The sequence below is a fragment of the Callithrix jacchus genome, chromosome 22 (genome assembly GCF_049354715.1).
Source record: "Callithrix jacchus isolate 240 chromosome 22, calJac240_pri, whole genome shotgun sequence".
Classification (NCBI taxonomy): Eukaryota; Metazoa; Chordata; class Mammalia; order Primates; family Cebidae; genus Callithrix; species Callithrix jacchus.
Window position 1 is genome coordinate 45,182,936 of NC_133523.1, and position 22,571 is coordinate 45,205,506.

The following is a 22,571-nucleotide window of genomic DNA, read 5'->3' on the forward strand; positions in this document are numbered from 1 at the left end:
GGCCAGAGAGCTGGAGGGGGGTCATTTGAAGACCAGCGCAGGCGGGGGCGGGAGCCAGCGCTGACGTCAGGCTAAGCTGGGCCAGGGGCTCTGAGGTCACGGCCCAGCCGGGCAGCTCCACCCGCTTCCCGCTATTACTCCCACCCCCCTCAGCCAGGCGGGCCTCCCCTCCCAGGCCCCCATGTCTCCCTGCGCCCCTCCTCTAGTCCTCTCTGCCATCACTCCCCTCCTCTCCCAGCCTCTCTCTATTTCTTCCCTCTTCCTCCCCTCTCTTGTCCCTTGTCTCCCCTGATTTTTCTCTTCCACCTCGCTTGCATTTGGGGGTCCCCCATCCCCTCATGCCCTATCCCTGTATTTCCCTCCATCCCTTTCTTTCTCCGCAGCCACTATTTCTCCTCATCTCTTTCTTGGTATCTTCGTCTCTCTCCCCATTACCACTTTTCTCCAGGTTTCTGTCTTTCTCTCCATCCCTTCTCTTACCTCCTCTCACCCTCATCTCTTTCTCTTTTTCCTTTAAAGCTCTCCCCACCTCCCTCTTCTCACCTTCCCCAGCCACCCCCGCCCTGCCTCTCCCCACAGCCGCCCCTCCTGTCCCCCGGATCCATCTCTGGGATGGGCCCCCAGGGACATGTCTCAGCAACTGGTAGACGGAATGAAACATACACACGTGTGTGCTGTGGGTGTGCCTGTGTGTGCGCTGGCCCGAGCCGCGGCTGCCTGGAACCGGAGCTGTGAGTGAACGTCTGTCCGTTCAGTGCCTGACGTGGGTCTGCGTGTTTGCACCAGGGTCTGTGGCGGAGGGCTGGGGCGCCTGGATTTGTGTCCCTGGGGATTCAGGGATGAACTCAGAGAGTTGTCAGTCAGCTGCCCTCGGGACAGCCGGGGTCTGTCAGTGCTCTCACCCGTCAGGGAAACTGAGTCAGAGTAAGGGCAGAAAAGAGAAGTGGGACCTGGGGTGCCTCAGCCCCTTGGACCAGAAGATCTGTGTTAAATGTCTGTTTCCACGCTCTTGTTTCCATGAATCTTTAAAAAGCGCTCTGCATCTAATTCTCTTTTTCTCTCTGCCCCTCTTACTGTGAACCGTGGATGTGTAGCTTTCTGCCTTCTAGCTACCTCGTTCCATTTCTCCCTGCCTGTGACTCTGACGATCTTTGGTGTCTGCTGGGGGCCAGCTCCCGGACAGGCTGGAAGACTTGAGCAGCCGGGAGAAATTCCTCCATCCTTCTCTCTCCTTGTCTCTGTCTCTCCCCGAGTCCCCGCCTCTGTGTATTCCTGTCTGTTTCTCCTCCTCGTCCCCCTCACAACCACTCTCTCTCTGTTTTGACCTGGGAGTATGTCTGTCCCTTTGCATTTCTGATGTGTCCCTGACTTTCTTCTTCTGTGGCTCTCGCTCTTTCTGAGCGCCCCTCCCTGACTTTCCTCCCTGTGTCCATGTCTCTTTCTGTCTCTCCTTCTCCTTCTATCTCCCTCTCTATCTCTGTCTCTATCATCTTCTCTCAGTCTCTCTGCATCCCCACCTCTTTCTTTTCTTTTTTTTTTTTTTCAAGACAGAGTCTTGCTCTGTTGCCCAGGCTGGAGTGCAGCGGCGAGGTCTTGGCTCATTGCAACCTTTGCCTCCCGGGTTCAAGTGATGCCCCTGCCTCCGCCTCCCGAGTAGCTGGGACTACAGGCGCGCACCACCACACCCAGCTAATTTTTTGTATTTTTAGTACAGATGAGATTTCACCATGTTGGCCAGGCTGGTTTTGAACTTCAGACCTCAAGTGATCCACCTGTTTGGGCCTTCCAAAATTCTGGGATTAAAGGCATGAGCCACCGTGCCTATTTTTGTGAGGTGCTCTCTCTCTCTCTCTCTCTTTCACTGTTTCTCTCCGTTTCTGTTTCTACATCTTCTCCTCTCCCTGCTGCTCCATCTCTTCCAGCCTGTCCTGGAGTACTCCCCTGCCAGATACCAAGTCCTCACACCCTGGGTTTTCCCGAAGAGGCAGCCCCAGGCCAAGCCTCCCTGGCTGTCAGGGAGAAGGGACATTCCCAAGGAGCCTGAACACCCCGCCCACCAACCAGGGCGGGCGGGCTGTGTCTGACGCTGTTGCTGGGAGCCAGGCCGCCTGGTGTCTGGCTGTGTCAGGATGACGGAACTTCAGATGATCTGAGGCCAGCCCAGAGCAGAAGGGGAGGGTGAGTCCTCTGTCCAGTGGGAGGGGGCAGTACAGGCTCCACCCAGAAGCCAGGCATTTGGCTGCCCAGCCCCCACCCCGCCCTGCCCGGGTGGAGCAGCTGTATAAAACCAGATGTTTCTAAAACCAGAGTGTGGATGAGGAAGGAGAGCCAGGCCTTTAATCCCTAAAGGTTCCCTCCTCCAAGACCCAGGAGCCCAGGTTCCCAGCCCTCCTCCGGCAGACCCAGACATCCAGGTTCCCAGTCCCCTCCAACTCAGACACAGGCGGTCAGGCTCCAGCCCCTCCACCCTCAGACCCAGGAGTCCAGACTTCCAGCCCCTCCTCCCTCAGACCCAGGAGTCCAGACTTCCAGCCCCTCCTCCCTCAGACCCAGGAGTCTAGGCCCCCAGCACCTCCTCCCTCAGACCCAGAAGCCCAAGCCCCCCACCCCTCCTCCCTCAGACCCAGGAGTCCAGACTTCCAGCCCCTCCTCCCTCAGACGCAGGAGTCTAGGCCCCCAGCACCTCCTCCCTCAGACCCAGAAGCCCAAGCCCCCCACCCCTCCTCCCTCAGACCCAGGAGTCCAGACTTCCAGCCCCTCTTCCCTCAGACCCAGGAGTCCAACCCCCCAGCCCCTCTTCCCTCAGACCCAGGAGTCCAGACTTCCAGCCCCTCCTCCCTCAGACCCAGGAGTCTAGGCCCCCCGCCCCTCCTCCCTCAGACCCAGGAGTCCAGGCTCAGAGCCCCTCCTCCCTCAGACTCCAAAGTCTCAACTCTCAGCTTTCTTGTCCCTTGGACCTACATGTCCAGCCCCCAGAATTTCTTGCATGAAGAGATTACCAAGGCTGGAAGCGGCCAAGACAAGTGCTGAAGGACAGGAGCAGCGAAGCTGGGCACTCCCACCGAAGGCTGGGCTGCTGGTGGAGGGGCAGGTAGGGTCCCGCACCCCTCACTAACAGCCATCTGTCCCGTGGTGGCTGAGCTCCAGTCCCTGCCCTGGGTCCACAGTGACCCCTGAACATGCCAGGCATTGTCAGGAAACCTCAGGGTACAGTTTACAGAACACCTGGACAGAAGGGGCGCAGGGTGGGAGAGGTAAGGCGAAAATGAAGGAAAGGCAAAGGCGAGAACATTCTTTCATTTTGGGGTCATCTCGTGAGCCCTGGTGAATAGGGCTGGGCTGGGTGATGCCGGGCACACAGAGATGACTCAGCCCTGGGCCCTGCCCTTGGGGAGATGCCAATCTGGTGGAGAAGACAGCTGTATAAACAGAGGGCCACAAAACAGTGCAAGGATGCGCCAACCCAGCCCAAGAATCAGGGAGGACTTCCTGGAGGAGGTGATGCTGGCTGATGAGGAGTTAGCCGTGGTCAGGGTAGGGATGGAAGGTGAGGCATAAAAGGGGCCTCCAAGGCAAGAAGTGGTGTGGCCAGTCAAAAAAGTAGGAGAGGATTGATGCTGTGAAGCACACAGGTTGAAACAAGGAGCTGGGGGATTGCAGGGCGCCTAATGAAAAAGAAAAGTTTTTTTGACCAGGCACAGTGGCTCATGCCTCTAATCTCGGTACTTTGGGAGGCCGAGGCAGGCAGATCACTTAAGGTCAGGAGTTCGAGACCAGCCTGGCCAACATGGAGAAACCCTGTCTCTACTAAAAATTCAAAAATTAGCGAGGTGTGGTGACATGCACCTGTAATCCCAGCCTCTCGGGAGGCTGAGGCAGGAGAATCGCTTGAACCCTGGAGGCAGAGCTTGCAGTGAGCCAAGATCGCCCCACTGCACTCCAGACTCCCATATCAAAAAAAAATTCTTTTTAACTAAGTGACAATTATACATATTAATGTTGTACAATGTGACGTTTGCTCTCTCTCTATATATATATATACATTGTAAAATGGCTAAATCAAGCTATTTAAAGCATGCAACATGTCAGGTTTAGAATGCAGGAATCAGCGGCTGGTGGCACTGGGGAGCCATGGAAGGCCTGTGAGCAATGGAGGGACAGGATCAGCTCTGGGTCTGAGTACAGAACGAACTGGATGGAGAGACAGGGGGCTGTGGGCCAGGATGAGTCGCTGGGTAGTAGGGTTGCATTGGAGATCCCTGGGGCTTTTCCAGGCTGGAGAGGAAATGTGAGTGAGGTTGGGCAGAGGTGCAGGATCCCAGGAGCCAGGAGCAAGAAGACTGGGAGATGGACACAGACACGGTGGGCTAACTCTTCAAGCCCCTGACCTCAGCTGGTGCTGGCGACAGTTGCTCCTCCATGCGCCCTGTCACAGGCAGGTACTTCCCGAGGAACCAGTGCGGGCAGGGGGTCTCTGGGCAGCAACCCGAAGAGGTCCTTGTTTTATTAAATGCTTGAATCCAGGTAGATGGTTTCTTTGCTACGTGTCCTGGGTTGGGAAGGAAAATGCATTGTGGGGATCTAGATACTGAGAGACAGAGGAGAAAGGAAGGGAGGGAGAGGGAGGAAAGATGGAAGCTGGCTTCTGTGACCATCTGTTCAATAGCGAAACCTGCCCTAGCCCTGATTCCAGACCCCCTTTACTCTCCTCTGCTCTTTCCTTTTCTTTTTCCCCATAGCATTGATCCCCTTCCTCCATAATGCATAACTTGCGTAAGGTATGTTTAGTATCTTTTTTTTTCTTAAGACAGAGTCTTGCCAGGTGGAGGGCAGTGCTGTGGTCTCGGCCCACTGCAACCTCCACCTCCCAGGTGCACACAATTCTCCTGCCTCAGCCTCTCAAGTAGCTGGCACTACGGGCACATGCCACCATGCCCAGCTAATTTTTGAATTTTTTTTAGTAGAGACGGGGTTTCACCATGTTCACCAGGATGGTCTCAATCTCTTGACCTCATGATCTGCCCTCCTCGTCCTCCCAAAGTGCTAGGGTTACAGGCGTGAGCCACAGCGTCCGGCCATCTTTTTGTTCAACGTGTATCTTCCTGGTCGGAATGCAAGCTCTACACAGGTGCTGTTTTTATCTGGCCTGTTCATGGCTCGTTCCTGTGGACCTTTTTCTAGTATTTGGTAGGTGCCCAACAAATACGGGTTGAACAAACGTGTGGGGTCAGGAGAGGAAGTCAGATTGGTAGATGGAGAGGGGAAAGAAAAAGGAGAGCAGCCAGGGATGGTGGCTCACGCCTCTAAGCCCAGCACTTTGGGAGCCTGGGGTGGGTGGATCATGAAGTCAGGGGTTTGAGACTAGCCCAGCCAACATGGTGAAACTCCGTCTCTACTAAAAATACAAAAATTAGCTCAATGTGGTGAGGCATGCCTGTAGTCGCAGCTACTCATGAGGCTGACGCAGGAGAATCGCTTGAACCCCAGAGGTAGAGTTTGCCGTGAGCCAAGATTGTGCCACTCCATTCCAGCCTAAGCAACAAAGTGACTCTGTCTGGGGAAAAAAAAAAAAGAGAGGAAGGAATGAGAGAAGGAGAGATAAGGGAAGAAGGAGGACAGAGAGAGGGAGAGGAGGAGGGAGGGAAACAGGAGGGGGAGGAAGGTCAGAAGAAGAGGAGGAGAATGGAGGAAGGAGAGAGAGAGGGAAGGATAGGGAAGGGGGGAGAAAAGAAGTTGGGGAGAGGGAGTCCAGCAGCGGGGACCCCCAGCCCACCCCTACATAATAATTTAATGGACGCCACTCAGAGTGGCAAGTCCTGGGAGAATGGGATGAGGAGCTCCTGGGAGGTGGGACCTTAGACCAAAAAGACTCCAAGATCAGCAAAGACCCCAAGTCTGGAAAGAGGCTACCTCTGGACTTCCAGGAACTCAGAGCCCCGGGTGAGCGAGAGTTCCACTGGACACACATATTCTGGGAAACACCTAGGCTCCCATGACTCTGCTGAAATCCTGGGAGGGAGGGAAGGAGGGAGGGAGGGAGCGTGGCCGCAAGGATGACTATACATCCACCTTCTCCCTCCAGCCAGCGCCTCTGGGAGAAACTGTAGGGCTTCTAGAGCTGGGAGGAGGGAGAGGAAGAACTGGAGGGGAGAACCCTGCGTGTCTCCTGTCGTAGGCACTTCCACCCCAGCATCCACCGTCTCTCCTGCCCCTTTCCCTGGAGAGAAAAAGGCTGCGAGAGCCAGAGGGAGCGGGAGGGAGGGGCTTCCTTTTGCAGAAGCTATCTATCCTCTCCAGGGAAGCAAGAGAGGAGCAGATTCATTTTCCAGATTGGGAAACTGAGGCACAAGAAGAGTAGTTTCCTGGGACAAGCGATACAGCACACAGGCAGCACGGCCAGGTGCCAGGTAACGGAAAACAGGCATTAGACATTAACGCACTAGACTACACCCTGCCAATCACCGAGGGAGGAGGAAGGAGCTGGGAGCTTAGACTAAGATCTGAGAGCCTTGATTCCTGGGTCTGAGGGAGGAGGGGCTGGGGCCTGGACTCCTGGGTCTGAGGGAGGAGGGGCTGGGGCCTGGACTCCTGGGTCTGAGGGAGGAGGGGCTGGATCTGGACTCCTGGGTCTGAGGGAGGAGGGGCTGGATCTGGACTCCTGGGTCTGAGGGAGGAGGGGCTGGATCTGGACTCCTGGGTCTGAGGGAGGAGGGGCTGGATTTGGACTCCTGGGTCTGAGGGAGGAGGGGCTGGACCCAGACTCCTGGGTCTCAGGGAGGTGGGGCTGTGGGCCTAGCATCCTGTGGGCTCAAGATGAGGCCTGGGCCCCTGGATTCTCAGCTGCATCCATTGCATTCCGAGCACTGACAGAAAACTTTCCCAAGCCCAGCTTCCTTTCACACTTGTGGCTTAGCTCCGCGGCTTAACCCCACCCTCCACAAGTTCCCTTTGTCCAACTCGCCTCCTGCATCAGCCTCCACCACAGTCAGGGCAGAAGAGTCTCTGTAGGACAAACACGGCAATCAGATTCAGAACGTAGATCTAACGGTGGGGATCCAGGGCCCGGGGCTGGTGGCCTGGACTTCTGGGGCTGGCAGGGAGGCGTGGATTTGAAAGAAAATCCCAGGCCGGGCACAGTGGCTCATGCCTGTAATCCTGGCACTTTGGGAGGCCGAGGCAGGCAGATCATGTGAGGTCAGGAGTTGGAGGCCAGCCTGGCCAACATGATGAAATCCCATCTCTACCAAAAACCCAAAAATGAGCAGGGCGTGGTAGGGGGCAGGTGCTTGTAATCCCAGCTACTAGGGAGGCTGAGGCAGGAGAATTGCTTAAACCTGAGAGGTGAGGGTTGCAGTGAGCCAAGATTATGCCAGTGCACTCCAGCCTGGGTGACAGAGTGGAACTGTGTCTCAAAAAAAAATAAGTAGGGCCGAGCACAATGGCTCACACTTGTAATCCCAGCACTTTGGGAGGCCAAGGTGGGCAGATCATCAGAGATCAGAAGTTTGAGACCAGCCTGACCAACATGCAGAAACCCCGTCTCCACTAAAACTACAAAATTAGCCAGGCGTGGTGGCGCATGCCAGTAATCCCAGCTGCTCCAGAGGCTGGGGCAGGAGAAGGGCTTGAACTCAGGAGGCGGAGGTTGTAGTGAGCTGAGATCATGCCGCAAAACTTCGTCTCAAAACATAAAGAAAATAAAACCCTGTTTTTCCACTCATAACACGTCTGACACCAAAGATGCAAGGCTTCCTTCCCACCAACCATCAACTCTCCATCTCTTGGGCAGCAACTGCGTGTGTAACAATTCACTTCAGTTCTGACAATAACTCCCTGGAGTTAGCGCAGCCCCCACCGGTGGAGGGCTCAGCCCCATGGGAGTGCCCCCCACTTCACATGCCAGTCACAGGCACCGGGACCACAGGTACCCACACTTCTGCATGACTTGGCTACAAATCAGAGGTCCCACCCCTCCTGACGTTCAATAATTTGCCATCACAGCTCACAGAACTCAGGGGGCACTTTACTTCGGTGCCAGTTTATTAGAAAGAGGATTATAAAGATTACAGTTGAGGGAGAACATGACGTGGGGTCCAGAAGGGTTCCAAGTACAGGAGCTTCTGTCTCTGCGACGGCGCCCTGCGGATGCCTTCACCAAGCTGGGACCTCTCCAAACCCCATTGTTTAGGGTTTTTGTGGATGTTCCTTTACATGGGCATTTTTGTTTTGTTTTGTTGGGTTTTTTTGAGATGGAGTTTTGCTCTTGTGGCCCAGGCTGGAGCATAATGGCTCAATCTCTGCTCACCACACCCTCGGCCTCCCAGGTTCAAGCAATTCTCCTGCCTCAGCCTCCCCAGTAGCTGGGATTACAGGTATGTGCCACCACGCCCAGCTAATTTTGTATTTTTAGTAGAGACAGGGTTTCTCTATGTTGGTCAGGCTGGTCTCAAACTCCTGACCTCAGATGATCTGCCAGCCTCGGCTTCCCAAAGTGCTGGGATTACAGGCATGAGCCATCCCGCCTGGGCATTGTTAACAGAAAAACCTAACTCTACAAAGTACTTTATTTATTTATTTATTTATTTTGGAGTCAAGATCTCACTCTGGGTGCAGTGGCGCCATCGTGGCTCACTGCGGCCTCAACCTTCTGGTTTCAGGTGATCCTCCCACCTCAGTTTCTTCAGTAGCTGGGACTACAGGTGTGTGCCCCCACACCCAGCAAATGTGTTAACTTTTTGTAGAGACAGGGTCTCCCTAGGTTACCCAGGCTGGTCTCAAACTTCTGGGCTCAAGTGATCCTCCCGCCTCAGCTTCCCAAAGTGCTGGAATTTTTGGCATGAGCACCACACCTGGCCCCTGTAAAATATTTTAAAGAAGTTATTCTGGGACAATTTAAGTGACTGTGGTGTGCCCAGGGTTGGTCAGATTAAGTTTGGTTTGATGCTGCAGCCATTAAAAGGATGAGTTTGTGTCCTTTGCAGGGACGTGGATGAAGCTGGAAGCCCTCCTTCTCAGCACGCTGACACAGGAACAGAAAACCAAACACTGCATGTGCTCACTCAGAAGTGGGAGTTGAACGATGAGAACACGTGGACACAGGGAGGGGAACATCGCACACCAGGGCCTGTGGGGAGGTGGGGGATAAAGGGAGGCAGAGCGTTAGGGCAAATACCTAATGCACGCAGGGCTCAAAACCCAGATGACGGTGCACATGTGTACCTATATAACGGACCTGCACATTCTGCACACGTATACCAGAACTTAAAGTAAAATTAAAAAAAAAAGTTTGGGCCGGGCGCGGTGGCTCACGCCTGTAATCCCAGCACTTTGGGAGCCTGAGGCGAGTGGATCATGAGGTCAAAAGATCGAGACCATCCTGGTCAACAAGGTGAAACCCCGTCTCTACTAAAAATACAAAAATTAGCTGGGCATGGTGGTGCACGCCTGTAGTCCCAGCTGCTCGGGAGGCTGAGGCAGGAGAATTGCTTGAACCCAGGAGGCAGAGGTTGCAGTGAGCTGAGATCATGCCATTGCACTCAAGCCTGGGTAACAACAGCGAAAATCCATCTCAAAAAAAAAAAAAAAAGTTTGGTTTGATGCATTTTAGGGAGAAAGGAGTTATAGGCAAAGTCATAAATCAATACATGGAAGACATATGTTGGTTTGGCCTGAAAAGGCGGGATATCTCGAAGAGGGGCGGGCTTACAGGTTATAGATGGATTCAGGGAGTCTTTCGCTTGCAGTTGGTTAAAGGAGTAAGGCTCTGCTTAAAACCTGGAGTCTGCACAAAAGAGTGTTTTACCATAGGGATGCTGCATAGCAGGACCGAAGGCCCGTAGACGCGTCTTAGCACCTGCCTGAGGTCTTGTGTGTAATTTGGTATCTTAGCACCACGAAGTCTGTGTTGTCCGTCTTACCACCTCTATTTTAACTGTAATGCTGTCTGCTGCCGTTCCTAAACTCCACAAGGGAAGGGGTATGATAGGGCCTTTACCACCTGCCTTCAAGTCACGGCCAGGAGCTCAGATTTTAAGGTTTCACTGGGATCCATTTGGCCAAGAAAGGGTCCTATTGAGTCAGGGGCGGGTGGTGGTGGTGAGGGAGCGAAGGGAGGGCCTTAGGATTTTATTTTTATTTTACAGCATGATTGATTAAACCATTGGCCACTGGTGATTAGTCAATCTCCAGCTCCTCGCCCCTCTTGGAATTTGGGGCATGAGGCTAAAAATTCCACTGGGATGACAGGGTTCACCTCTCTGGCAGCCATCGGCCAGACCATCTCATTAGTACAAACTCAGGGACGGCTGATAGGGGCTAATTATGAACAACAAAATATGCTCTTCTCACCTCCTTACTCAGGAAGTTACAAGAATTTTAAGAGCTCTGTGCCAGAAATCAGGGGCAGAAACAAATATACGTTTCTCTATTTTAGACAAGGTCTCACTCTGTTGCCCAGGCTGGAATGCAGTGGGGTTAGGTCACTGTTCGCTGCAGCCTCAGCCTCCCAGGTTCAAGCAATCCTCCCACCTTAGCCTCCTGAGTTGCTGGAAATACAGGCTGTGCCACTATGCCCAGCTAATTTTATTGGTTTTATTTTATAGAGACAGCTCACTATATTGCCCAGGCTGGTCTCAAACTCCTAGCCTCAAGTGATTCTTCCACCTAGACCTCCCAAAGTGCTGGAATTACAGGTGTAAGCTGCCTCACCTGGCCCAAGTATATATTTATCTCTTTTTTATTTTTTTACTGTGTCGTCCAGGCTGGAATGCAGTGGCACAATCTTGGCTCACTGCAACCTCCACCTCCCAGGCTCAAGTGATTCCCCTGCCTGAGCCTCCCGAGTAGCTGGGATTACAGGATTGTGTCACCACGCCCAGTTAATTTTTGTATTTTTAGAAGAGACAGGGTTTCACTACGTTGGCCAGGCTGATCTCCGCCTGCCTCAGCCTCCCAAAGTGCTGGGATTCCAGGCGTGAGTCACAGCACCCGGCCCCAGATATTTATTTCTTATTGTCCTAGTCCCTTCTGTCTGCTCTAACAATTACCCTAAGCTGGGTGGTTTATAAACAACACAGATTTTATTTCTCACACTTCAGAGGCTGGCAAGGTGGCTGGCGAGAGCGCTTTTTCTGATTCATAAATGGAATCTTCCTGCTGTGACCCCACATGGTGGCAAGGGCAGGGGTCTCTCTCTTGGACTTCTCATGCAAAAGTACCACTCCCATGCATGAGGGCTCATAATCTAATCACCCCAAACATGCCCACTTCTAATATCATCTCCTTGGGGATTAGCATTTCAACAATGAAGTTAAGGGGACCCACATACTTACAGCATCTCAGTTAGTTGCCTGTTCTTGGCATGGAACCACTTCATTCCTGGGAGCCTCTCTTTTTTCATCTGTAAAATGGGACTATCTCAATTTGTCCTTCATAGGAAAGCCCTTAAGATTAAGAGAGAGTTGCGGGGTGGGGAATTGGGGAGAGATAGCATGGGGAGAAATGCCAGATGTAGGTGATGGGGAGGAAGGCAGCAGATCACACTGCCATGTGTGTACCCATGCAGCAGTCTTGCATGTTCTTCACATGTACCCCAAAACCTAAAATGGAATTTAAAAAAAAAAAGACTGAGAGTCGGTCTGGCACCCTGGAATATGAGGTGAGTTTAGACATTCCTGAAAGAGCAGAGGCTGAAGGTCTCCAGGACTAACTCAGGTGACAAGAGGGGGACCCTTCCCTGGACACCCCACCGCTTCACTCTCTCTGGATACCCCACCTCTCCTCTGAGGAGTAGGCCACGTTGGAGCTGGGAGGAGCCCACACTCTGCCATCAGACACCCCGGGATTCCAAGGTGGGCAGCCTTGCGCAAGCCACCTCCTGGCTCTGAGCCTCCCCCTCCGCCTCAGCCACCTGCAGACAAGGAGGACCCATACCCCTGTTGATGCAGGTGGGTGGAACTCTGTTTGGCATCCACTTAATCCCTGGCCCCCAAGCATGGGGTGAATAGACCTTCTTACCCAGGACATAGCAGAAAGCTCCGAACAGCTTGGTGAGCAGCCAAGCAGTGTGCAGTACAGAGGGCGTGTCACCAAAGGGGCATGCCTGCGGGCTCCAGTGAGAGGAGTCAGAGCTGCTGGCGTCCGGCGGCCCCTTTCTGTGACCAAGCCTGCAGACAGCCGCAATCCGGAGGCTCAAAACCACAATGTCATTCCCCATGAATGCTGTAATATGGAGAGGAAATAACACTGCCGTGGTCTCCCGTCTATATATTACATGACACAATTACATATGGGGACGTTCTAACCCCCAGAACCTGTGACTGCAACCTATTTGAAAAGAGGGGTTTTGCAAATGTCATAAAATTAAGAATTTCAAGATGAGTATATCCTAGATTTAAAGTGAGCCCCAAACCCTTATAAGAATGAGGCACAGGGAGATAGACAAAAAGCACAGAGAAGCAGGCAACGTGAAGATGGGGGCAGAGACGGGAGTGGTGACCCCACAAGCCAGGTGTGTTCATTTTCTAAGGCTTCCGTAATAACAAAGTCCATCTGTCCCTCAGTACCTTCGGTTCCACATGTAGTGGGGTTGGCAGGTGGCCCCCAAAATATACATCTAAGTCCTAACCTGCAGAGCCTATGAATGTGACCTTCTTTGGTTAAAGGGTTTTAAGAGCTTCTGAAGATGTCATGCAGCTAAGGGTTCTGAGATGAGACCTGGCTTTTCAAGCCTGCTCCCATCCTGGCCAACACCTTTCTGGTCCTTGTGATAATTTCCGTTTTCTAGATGCTGAGAGATAAGAGGGAGACCAAAGAAGCTGCGACAAAGCACATGAGACACACCCTCCACCATCGGCTCTTGTCACTGTATATTCAAGTGTTTGCAAAACTGGTCCATGGACCCCAAAGCATCCACATCACCTGTGTGCACCTGGTAAACACGACGATACCTGGTCTCCATTGCCGTCTATTCCGACTTTGTGAGCTCAGGGCCATGGAAATGATTTAAACAAATGCCCCAGGTAATTCTTTTTTTTTTTTTTTTTTTTTTTGGTTACAAAAGTATTTATTGTTATGGGACATTTTTAAATATTAAGAAAAAACTGTGATCAACTGAAATGTCCAACCAGAGAGAATTAGTTAAGTAAATTATGATAAAGCTTTATGATAGAATACAATAAACCCATTAAGAATAATGCTTATATTAATAGATAAAACATATGTTGACATAGGAAAATGTTCCTGAGTGGTTGTCAAATGAAAAAATATACTTTAATAAAAACACATATGTCATTTTCATAGAATTTACATGTATATGGGAAAAAAGACAGTAAGTATGAACGTTACTAATGATCAGTTATGAATGTTACTGATATTTTTCATTTTATTTGTGCTCTTATATTTTTCATGTTTAATGTATTACCATAGTAATGTTTTAATGTTTAATTATTAAAAATAATTCTTGCCAAATAAGACTCAAAGACTTCTCATCTGACCCTCAAGTGGACACTAATTCGTCTTCTTTCTAACATGCTTGTAACTTCTGGTACTGCCTTGGAAAGCATCTGGAGAAGATCCAACTTCATGTTGCTACTAACACGAGGAAATATGCATTCTGTTACAGCAACATGAATATGCGTCAGTTATAATTCCCAGCGCGTAGGGTTATGTTTTTATATTTGTCCCCAAACACAGCCATTTCTTATCTTCTATAGAACTTAAAAAGCTTTGTACCTATTATTCTATAAATGATTGGTTTCCCTGTGTCAAAGTTTTACACATGACTGGTTTGGATGTTTTCTCCTCGTTTTTCTGCCTACCTATAAGTGCAGCCAGACACAAGATTTCACTGATTCTTTCCTGCACAGATTTAATTACCACCAGTTCCTTCTCTGAATAATATAGTTTGTTCAAAGAAAAAATACGGAACGCTTCACGAGTCTGCGTGTCATCCTTGCGCAGGGGCCATGCTAATCTCTGTATCGTTCCAATTTTAGTATATGTGCTGCCGAAGCGAGCACTGCCCCAGGTAATTCTTACATACAGTTTGAGAACCATCTGATTAGGAGGAAAAAATGCCTCCCAAAGTGAAATAATAAGACTGAATGTGGTGTCTCAGTCCTGTAATCCCAGCACTCAGGGAGGCTGAGGGGACAGTATTGCTTGAGCCCCAGGGGTTTTGAGACCAGCCTGGCAACACAGTGAGACATTGTCGCCAAAAACAATTTTAATATTAGCTAGATGTGGTGGTGTACGCTTACAGTTCCAGTTACGTGGGGGGCTGAGGTAGGAGGATCACTTGAGCTCAGGAGATGGAGGCCGCAGTGAGCTATGATTGTACCACCGCACTCCAGTCTGGGCAACAGAGGGAGACCCTATCTCAAAAAGGAAAAGAAGTCCGGGCGCAGTGGCTCACGCCTAATCCCAGCACTTTGGGAGGCCGAGGCGGGTGGATCACCAGGTCAAGAGATCGAGACCATCCTGGTCAACAAGGTGAAACCCCGTCTCTACTAAAAATACAAAAATTAGCTGGGCATGGTGGTGCGCCCCTGTAGTCCCAGCTGCTCGGGAGGCTGAGGCAGGAGAATTGCTTGAACCCAGGAGGCGGAGGTTGCGGTGAGCCAAGATCAGCCATTGCACTCCAGCCTGGGTAACAAGCGCGAAACTCCGTCTCAAAAAAAAAAAAAAAAAAAGTCCAGGATCAGGATGGTCCAGCAGGCTTCGTTTCCTCCGAGGGCTGTGAGGCAGAATGTCTTCTGTGCCTTTCGCCTAGCTTCTGGTGATTTTTCTTTCCTTCTTTGAAACAGGCTCTTTCTCTGCTGCCCAAGATGGAGTACAGTCAGCTCACTGAGCCGGTGAGCTGACCCAGGCACAATCAGTTCATTGCAACCTCTGCCTCTCAGGCTTTAGCCAGCCTCCCGTCTCAGCCTCCCAAATAGCTGGGACTGTAGCCACAGGTCACCATGCTCAGCTAATTAAAAAAAAAAAAAAATCGGGCTGGGTACAGTGGCTCATACCTATAATTCCAGCACTTTGCGAGGCCAAGGCGGGCAGATCACCTGAGGTCGGGAGTTCAAGACCAGTCTGACTAACAAGAAGAAACCCTGTCTACTAAAAATACGAAGTTAGGCAGGCATGGTGGCACATGCCTGTAACACAGCTACTCGAGAGGCTGAGGCAGGAGAGTCGCTTGAACCCGGGAGGCGGAGGTTGCAGTGAGCTGAGATTGCGCCACTACACTCCATCCTGGGCAACAAGAGTGAAACTCTGTCTCAAAAAAAAAAAAAAATAGTAGAGATGAAGTCTCACCACATTGCCAGCCTAGTCTTGAACTCGTGGGCTCAAGCAGTCCTCCTGCCTCAGCCTCCCAAGTGGCTGGGACTATGAGTGAGAGACACCTCACCAGATTTTTAGGACTTCAACATAGGAATGGAGGGTGTGGAGAGGACAAAATTCCATCCCTAACACCGAGGAATGGCGAGGATGGCAGCTGCCACCGGGAGCTAGGAGAGAGGCGTGGAAGAGATTCTCCCCCAGAGCCTCCAAAAGCAGCCAACCCTGCCAACACTTTGATTTCAGACTTCTGGCCTCCAGTGCTGTGAGATAATCCATTTCTGTGGTTTGAAGCCACTGGGTTTATGGTAATGAGTTACCGCACCCTAGCAAACTAACATGCCCCCCAGCGCAGGACACATGTGAGCGCGTGATGAACAAGCTGCCCTCCGTGCCCTAGAGAAGCTCACGGGGACCCTGCGTGCTCTTCCAAGGTGCCTGGGATCAGAGCAGATCACTGGGAGAGTGTTTGCTCTCCCCTAACCCCAGGTGCAGGGACCTCAGAGTAATACCTACTAAATGATCCCCTACAGCTTCTGCTTGACAAAAGGGCAGTGCAAGTGGGGAAAAGACTGTGAGGACGGGATAGGGTGGGTCATACAGGAAGTGTCACGTTAGTGGGATTGCAGAAGACAGAGACTAAGTAACCCTGTCTCCAGCAAGTGGAAATGGTCTTTACATTGATGGTGGCCGTTATATGTATGTTTTTATTTTATTTTGAGACAGGGTCTCGCTCTTATCACCCATGCTAGAGTTCATTGGCACAATCACAACTCACTGCAGCCTTGACCTCCCATGCTCAGCCTCGATCCTCCTGCCTAAGCCTCCTGAGTAGCTGGGACTGCACGTATGCACCACAAAGCCTGGCTGATTTTTTTTTTTTTTTTTTTTTTTGGTAGAGACACTGTTTCGCCATGTTGCCCAGGCTGGTCTGGAACTCCTGCTTTGGCCTCAAGTGCTGGGGTTACAGGTGTGAGCCACCATGCCTGGCCAGCCATGATACAGATGCTCAGGTCTGTGCTTCCCATCTCATCTTCATAAGCTCCAACCAAAAGCCTCCCTCAGGTAGCTATTACTGCTCCCATGTTAAAGAAGAGAAAACCAGCATTCAGAAAAGGACATGGGCTGGGCGCGGTGGCTCACGCCTGTAATCTTAGCACTTTGGGAGGCTGAGGCACGCAGATCACCTGAGGTTGGGAGTTCGAGACCAGCCTGACCAACATGGAGAAACCCTATCTCTACCAAAAATACAAAAAAATAACTGGGCATGGTGGCATGTGCCTGTAGTCCCAGCTACTTGGAAGGCTGAGGCAGGAGAATCGCTTGAACCTGGGAGGCAGAGGTTGCACTGAGCCAAGATCACTCCATTGCACTGGGCAACAAGAGTACACTCCACCTCAAAAACAAAAACAAATAAACAAAGAGGGAAATTACTTGTCCGAGGTCACACAAGCAGTAACGACCCGGGTCAGAACACGACTGTTACAGGATCCAAAGTACGTGTGCTTTCTACACGGTGATGTGCTGATACGTGTTTTACAACTGGCTCTCCAAGGGGAACAACGTGTGTCTGTGTATAAACACGTGTTCACAAAAAGTTTTATAGTTTCACTGATTATAAAGGATATGTACCACACAGTTTTCAAAGAACAAGAATATAATCTACAATCCCCTTTACTGTAAATGCCATGCAATTATAACTTCAGGGTGACTTGCTATTTCTTTTTTTTTTTTTTTGAGACGGAGTTTTGCTCTTGTTACCCAGGCTGGAGTGCAATGGCGCGATCTCGGCTCACCGCAACCTCCGCCTCCTGGTTCAGGCGATTCTCCTGCCTCAGCCTCCTGAGTAGCTGGGATTATAGGCACGCGCCACCATGCCCAGCTAATTTTTTGTATTTTTAGTAGAGACGGGGTTGCACCATGTTGACCAGGATGGTCTCGATCTCTTGACCTCGTGATCCACCCGTCTCGGCCACCCAAAGTGCAGGGATTGCAGGCGTGAGCCACCACGCCTGGCCCATGACTTGCTATTTCTTGCAAAACCCAGTACCAGTTTTTATTTCATTTTTTAGGTTTTAAAATGTTTTTGAGATGGAGTCTTGCTCTGTCACCCAGGCTGGAGTGCAATGGCGCAATCTTGGCTGACTGCAACCTCCGCCTCCCAAGTTCAAGTGACTCTCTTGACTTAGCCTCCTGAGTAGCTGAGATTACAGGTGCACAACACCATGCCCAGCTAATTTTTGTATTTTTAGTAAAGATGGAGTTTCACCATGATGGCCAGGCTGGTCTCAAATTTCTGACCTCAGGTTATCTGCCTGCCTCAGCCTCCCAAAGTGCTGGGATTACAGGTGTGAGCCACCACACCCAACCCAATATTAACGTTTAAATGGATAGATTTAGTAACACAGCTTACCCTCTCTATTGTGGGTGAGCTACATGCAATCAGTTGAAGGCCTAAATAGAACAAAAAGGCTGGCCCTCCTATGAATAGAAGGAATTCCTCCTGCCTGACAACCTTTAAGCTGGGACATGAGGGTTTTTTTCCTGCTTTGGGACATAAAACATTAGGGCTTTCTGAGTCTCAAGGCTGCCAGCCTTTGGACTGGAATGACACCATTGTCTCTCCTGATTCTCAGCCCTTCACACTAGGACTGGGACTCACCACCAGCATTCCTGGGTCTCCAGCTCTCTTTAACGAAATCATTTTGGTGTGCTACCTTTTTCTTGAGGGGAAATTACTGACACAGAAAAAGTAACTGATTTCCCCCAGATCACAGAGCTTATAAGAGATGAGCTCTGGATTCCAATCCAGTTAACTTGATAGGATGGTGTCTAAATTCTGACAGAGGGACTTTTATCCCCATAGAGGCACTATTCAGGGGTAAGCTGGATACTGCCAGGAATTGAGAGAAGACAGGGGCTATCATTTATTCTCGTTCTTAAACCACATCACAGGCCACTGCCTCTCCTCTGTTTGCTGGTTCATGCAAAACCAGGAGCTCCCCAGTGAGTGGCCTGAAGGGTAATACCCATCCCCCACAAGCCATGTCTCCCCCCGCCCCCCCATTCTCTTGCTCAGCCTCAAGTCACAGGAACCACCCTGTGGTTGATTCATTCTGACATTATGGATACCTTAGAAATGGATAGTTGAGCTGTGAGTTGTGGAGACTCAGTCAAGCTGGCTTCAGTTAAATCTCCTTGCTGGCAGAACACAGGGGAATTTAAAGGAAGTTCAACTGCAGCCAGAACGTCTAGACCTTAGAGGAACCGGAACATTATCTGGTAGCTTCTCTCTGCCCCGTGCAATCTGGGGCTTCATCATCTTTCACTTCTTCTCTGCTCAAATCCTCTGCTCCGTTTCTCTCTGTGACTCTTTCTAGCAAATGATCCAACCCGAGGGTGTCCGGGGGATTCTGGAAATTTGCATCTATCAGATTTGCAAATATCAGAAGCAAGGGTGGTCTTTATGAAGGCCGCGCCCTCTAACTTTGTAGCAGGTTCCTATTTTACTGTACTCTCCTTCTGGGGCTCACTTTCTCCATCTGTCAATACAAGAAGAAGAACTCCGCTGACTTCATGGAGCTGGTGACCTAAGGGGTTTCCCGGATTTGCAAGCATCCTGGGTAATTATAAACGAGGTACAGAAGCAAAAGGTTTAGTTAAACCATCATTTACTGAAGGCTTTTGTTGGCAAGGGGAAGGCAAGGATCACACAGTGCCCTCTGGAAGCTCTGGGGTCAGTGGCATAGATTAAATACATGCATTGGATGCTGATGAGCAAGGCTTGCAGAGCTTTGTGGGGGTTGTGAAGAGAAAACCATCATGGGAGTCCAGAGAAGAGCTAGATTCCCAAGGACCACATGTCATCAAAACTCGGGAGTCTCCCCTTGCACTGGGAGAAATTCAGCCTTCATCGCCGAGCCCCTCACCCAAAGACAGGTTCTCCCGTAGGTGGACTCTGGACCCTGCAGACTTCTCCTTCCTCTCTCTTCTTTCTGTTGATTCTCTGTCCTTTTCTCCTCTGTTTCTTGTGTATAATAAAATGACAGTGTCTGTAATGGCAACTAAACGATTCCTGCAAGAGCAGGCGCCAGAAATCTTCTCAAGGTGGATGCTGTCACTGATAAATGACCTGAGTTGGGAAAGGAGACCTGAGGGATAAAGAGGCAGAGTCGGCCGGGTGCGGTGGCTCATGTCTGTCATCCCAGCACTTTGGGACGCCGAGGTGGGTAGATCACTTGAGGTCAGGAGTTCGAGACCAGCCTGGCCACCTGGCAAAACCTCGTCCCTACTGAAAATGCAAAAATTAGCCAGGCATGATGGCGCATGCCTGTAATCCCAGCTACCCAAAAGGCTGAGGCAGGAGAACTGCTTGAACTTGGGAGGTGGAGGATACAGTGAGCTGAGATTATGACATTGCACTCCAGCCTGGGCAACAGAGGGGGACTTCATCTCAAAAAAAAAAAAAAAAGAGAGAGAGAGAGTCAAAGGAAAGATGGCTAAATTACTCTGGATTGTTAAAAAAGAAAAAAAAATGCAGAAATCTGGAGGTGAGGAGATAAGAGGGAGAGTGGACTTTTAAAAGAGTGTCTCAAGTTCAGCTGGAAGCGTCAAGTTTGTCAATTGCTGGCCAGTTGCATATTCCCACACTGCCAAGCTTCTGTAAAATGTGTTCCACATTTAAATACCTTTTAAGGTAGCTTTTCAGGAAATTGAGGGAAATGTCTGAGTTCCTCTCTGGGTTAATTTCATTCAGGGCAGCAACCACCAGACATGGTGTGAATTGGACTAACTCAGTTGAAGCAAGACTTAGAGTCAGAGGTGAGAACACAGGCCCTGGGGGCCCTGCCCTGTGGGGAGGACAATCTCTTTCTCAAAATTTATGATACAAAAGATTAGGCAATCAGGTAGATCTCAAGGGATGAGGAGTCTTCAGCTGACATCTAAATGACTTAATATTTTTACTCATTTGTTGACCAACAAAGGCTGAGGGCTTTATATAAAGTATCTTTTTGTATATGTTGTCTGATGTAAGCAGCACTCTTTCACACTTCTCCCTCCTCCCTCATTTACCTGGGATGATTACATAATTTATTTTTCACAGCAGGGCACTTGTCAGAATGGAAGTAGGCACTACTGATCATTATGCCGGAATGATGGGTATCATTCACTACCGATAATTCAGGACCAATAATCATGGGCATCATTCAGGCCCATGTCAGGCAAACTAGGATGCAGATGACAGCTTCTTCTTATCATTTCCCATCTCTGACCACCCGAGGCTGAGGTCCAAAATCAAAACAAGAAATCAATAATAAACTCGTATCTGTTTATTCTCCCCAAATTACGGAACATAAAGGCTTTTCTCGTGATGAGTGGGTAACCCTAAAATAAGCAGGAAATACCTGTGGCTCAGCCTAACTCAAGGTGACACGAAGTTGAAACTGGGAGCTCGAAAGTATCTCCCAGCTCCCTCCCCACTCTGCCTGTAACTCCACCTCTACAGAAGGTGAGGTAGAATTGGTAGCTGTGTCACTGGTCTGCTCAGAGTCCTCGGTCAGGGCCCCCTCCACACTGGTGGGCAGGGAGTGGATCAGTCTCTCCCGGAAGTCCTGGCCCATGAAGACGTAGAGCATCGGGTTGAGGCAGCTATTGAGGAACGCCAGGGGACTTGTCACATCCCTTGCAATTGTCATTGCTTTGTTCATGCCAAACAGTAATAACTCAGGGATTCTGATGGTGACTGTGAGGGCCACCACCCGATACGGGAACCAGCAGAGAAAAAAGGCAGCTACGACGAAAGAGAGGACTCGTCAAGGACTTAATCAAGCCTTCCTTGTGGATCTTGGTGGCAATCAGCCCATGGCTGACAGCAATGATGGACATGGGTGTGCTGAAGCCGATGATGAACCGGATGATGCCTCTCACCGTCAACATGGCGACGGCCACCTTCAACCTCTCTTCATGGTTGTCGGTCCAGGGTGAAAAGTCAAAAGTGCAGGCTACTGTCCCTGGCCCCAGTCTACCAGGTGTTGTCGTCACACGAATGACAACTGGCAATGTGAGGAGCAGAGCCAGCATCCAGGGCCTGATGATCACCTTCTTGGCCATGCTCACAGTGTGATGGTTCTGGGACCAGGCTGGAGGCAAGACACGAACACAGCAGTCCAGGGCAATGAGGGAGATCAGGAAGACACTTCCAAACAAGTTGATGTCTGCTATGGTATAAATGAATTTGCACAGGAACCAACCAAAAGGCCAGTGTCCTCCCATGGCCTTCGATGCCATGGGGAATGGCAAAGTGGAGGTAAAACCGAAGTCAGCCACGGCCAGTTTCAGGTAAATGATGGTGGTAACTGTGTGTGTCATCTGGAACCCAGCCACCCAGATCACAAGCCCATTGCCCAGGACCCCAAGGACAAAGGTGACTGCAAATACCAGATAAGGGAAGATATCCAGGACAAGATAGCCAGCAGATACCGCAGGTGTCCCTCCAGAGATGTTCACGGGGAGAGAGGAATTGGTCCCCATCTTGACCACTCCTGAAATAGTGCAGCCGTGGTCATTCCTCAGTTATAAGCCTCCACACCGTTTCCCCACCCCCTCATTTCTATCCCTGCCAGTGTTCCCACCCATAGCTTTCTCACCTTCCCCTAGAGCTTCCGCTCCAGCCAGAATATCCTCATCCCTATCCCTTACCCAGGCCCACATCTGTACATTGGCAATCTTTTATTGTACCTGTTGGGCAAGGCTACATCATTTGTTTGTTTGTTTGTTTTTGTTTTGAGACAGAATCTTGCTCTGTCACCCAGGCTGGAGTACAGTGGCATGATCTCTCACTGCAACTTCCACCTCCCAGGTTCAAGTGATTCTCCTGCCTTAGACTCCCAAGTATCTGGGACTACAGGTGTGCACAACCACACCTGGCCAATTTTTGTGTATTTAGTAGAGGTGGGTTTTTTCCATGTTAGCCCGGCTGGTCTTGAACTTCTGACCTCAGGTGATCCATTCGCCTTGGCCTCCCAAAGTGCTGGGATTACAGACGTGAGCTGTGGCGAGTGGCCAAGATTGCGTCTTATGGCACATCCCCACAATCGCTAACATGCAAACTCCTACCAGGGAGACTAAATGGCTAAGGATTAAATGGCTGTTGACCTCCAGCAGGAGAATATGGGACCAAAGATGTATATAGAAAACATGCATTCAAACAAAAATGTTCACTGAGACACTCCTCACAATGG

At 50.6% G+C, this 22,571-nt stretch overlaps 2 protein-coding genes, 1 long non-coding RNA gene and 1 other non-coding gene across 8 annotated transcripts in view; 1 reads left to right on the top strand and 3 right to left on the bottom strand.

Moving 5' to 3' along the window:
- Nucleotides 1-6,518: 6,518 nt before the first annotated feature.
- Nucleotides 6,519-14,390, top strand: LOC103790037 (uncharacterized). Its single transcript, XR_004738194.3, has 2 exons — nt 6,519-11,945; nt 12,785-14,390. It is a non-coding gene; the product is annotated as an uncharacterized LOC103790037 (long non-coding RNA).
- ZNF577 (zinc finger protein 577) overlaps nt 8,014-22,571 on the bottom strand; it is a 109,032-nt gene continuing 94,474 nt past the window's right edge. For 2 of the 5 annotated variants that reach the window (XM_078361253.1, XM_078361252.1), the window contains 4 exons: nt 12,016-12,219; nt 11,556-11,597; nt 11,331-11,398; nt 8,014-9,124 (listed from right to left, as the gene is read on the bottom strand). In XM_078361253.1, coding sequence (XP_078217379.1) covers nt 11,337-11,398; nt 11,556-11,597; nt 12,016-12,219 — 308 coding nt within the window. In that variant the 3' untranslated portion in view covers nt 8,014-9,124; nt 11,331-11,336. The remainder of the gene's footprint in view (nt 9,125-11,330; nt 11,399-11,555; nt 11,598-12,015; nt 12,220-22,571) is intronic. The other 3 variants (XM_017968003.4, XM_078361260.1, XM_078361259.1) reach the window with 3 other exon arrangements.
- Nucleotides 13,915-14,018, bottom strand: LOC118150326 (U6 spliceosomal RNA). Its single transcript, XR_004738439.1, has one exon. It is a non-coding gene; the product is annotated as a U6 spliceosomal RNA (small nuclear RNA).
- FPR1 (formyl peptide receptor 1) lies at nt 20,642-21,870 on the bottom strand. Its single transcript, XM_078361266.1, is given in 2 exon segments — nt 20,642-21,150; nt 21,152-21,870. Coding segments are annotated over 2 exon segments (1,113 nt in total). The 5' UTR covers nt 21,862-21,870; the 3' UTR covers nt 20,642-20,747.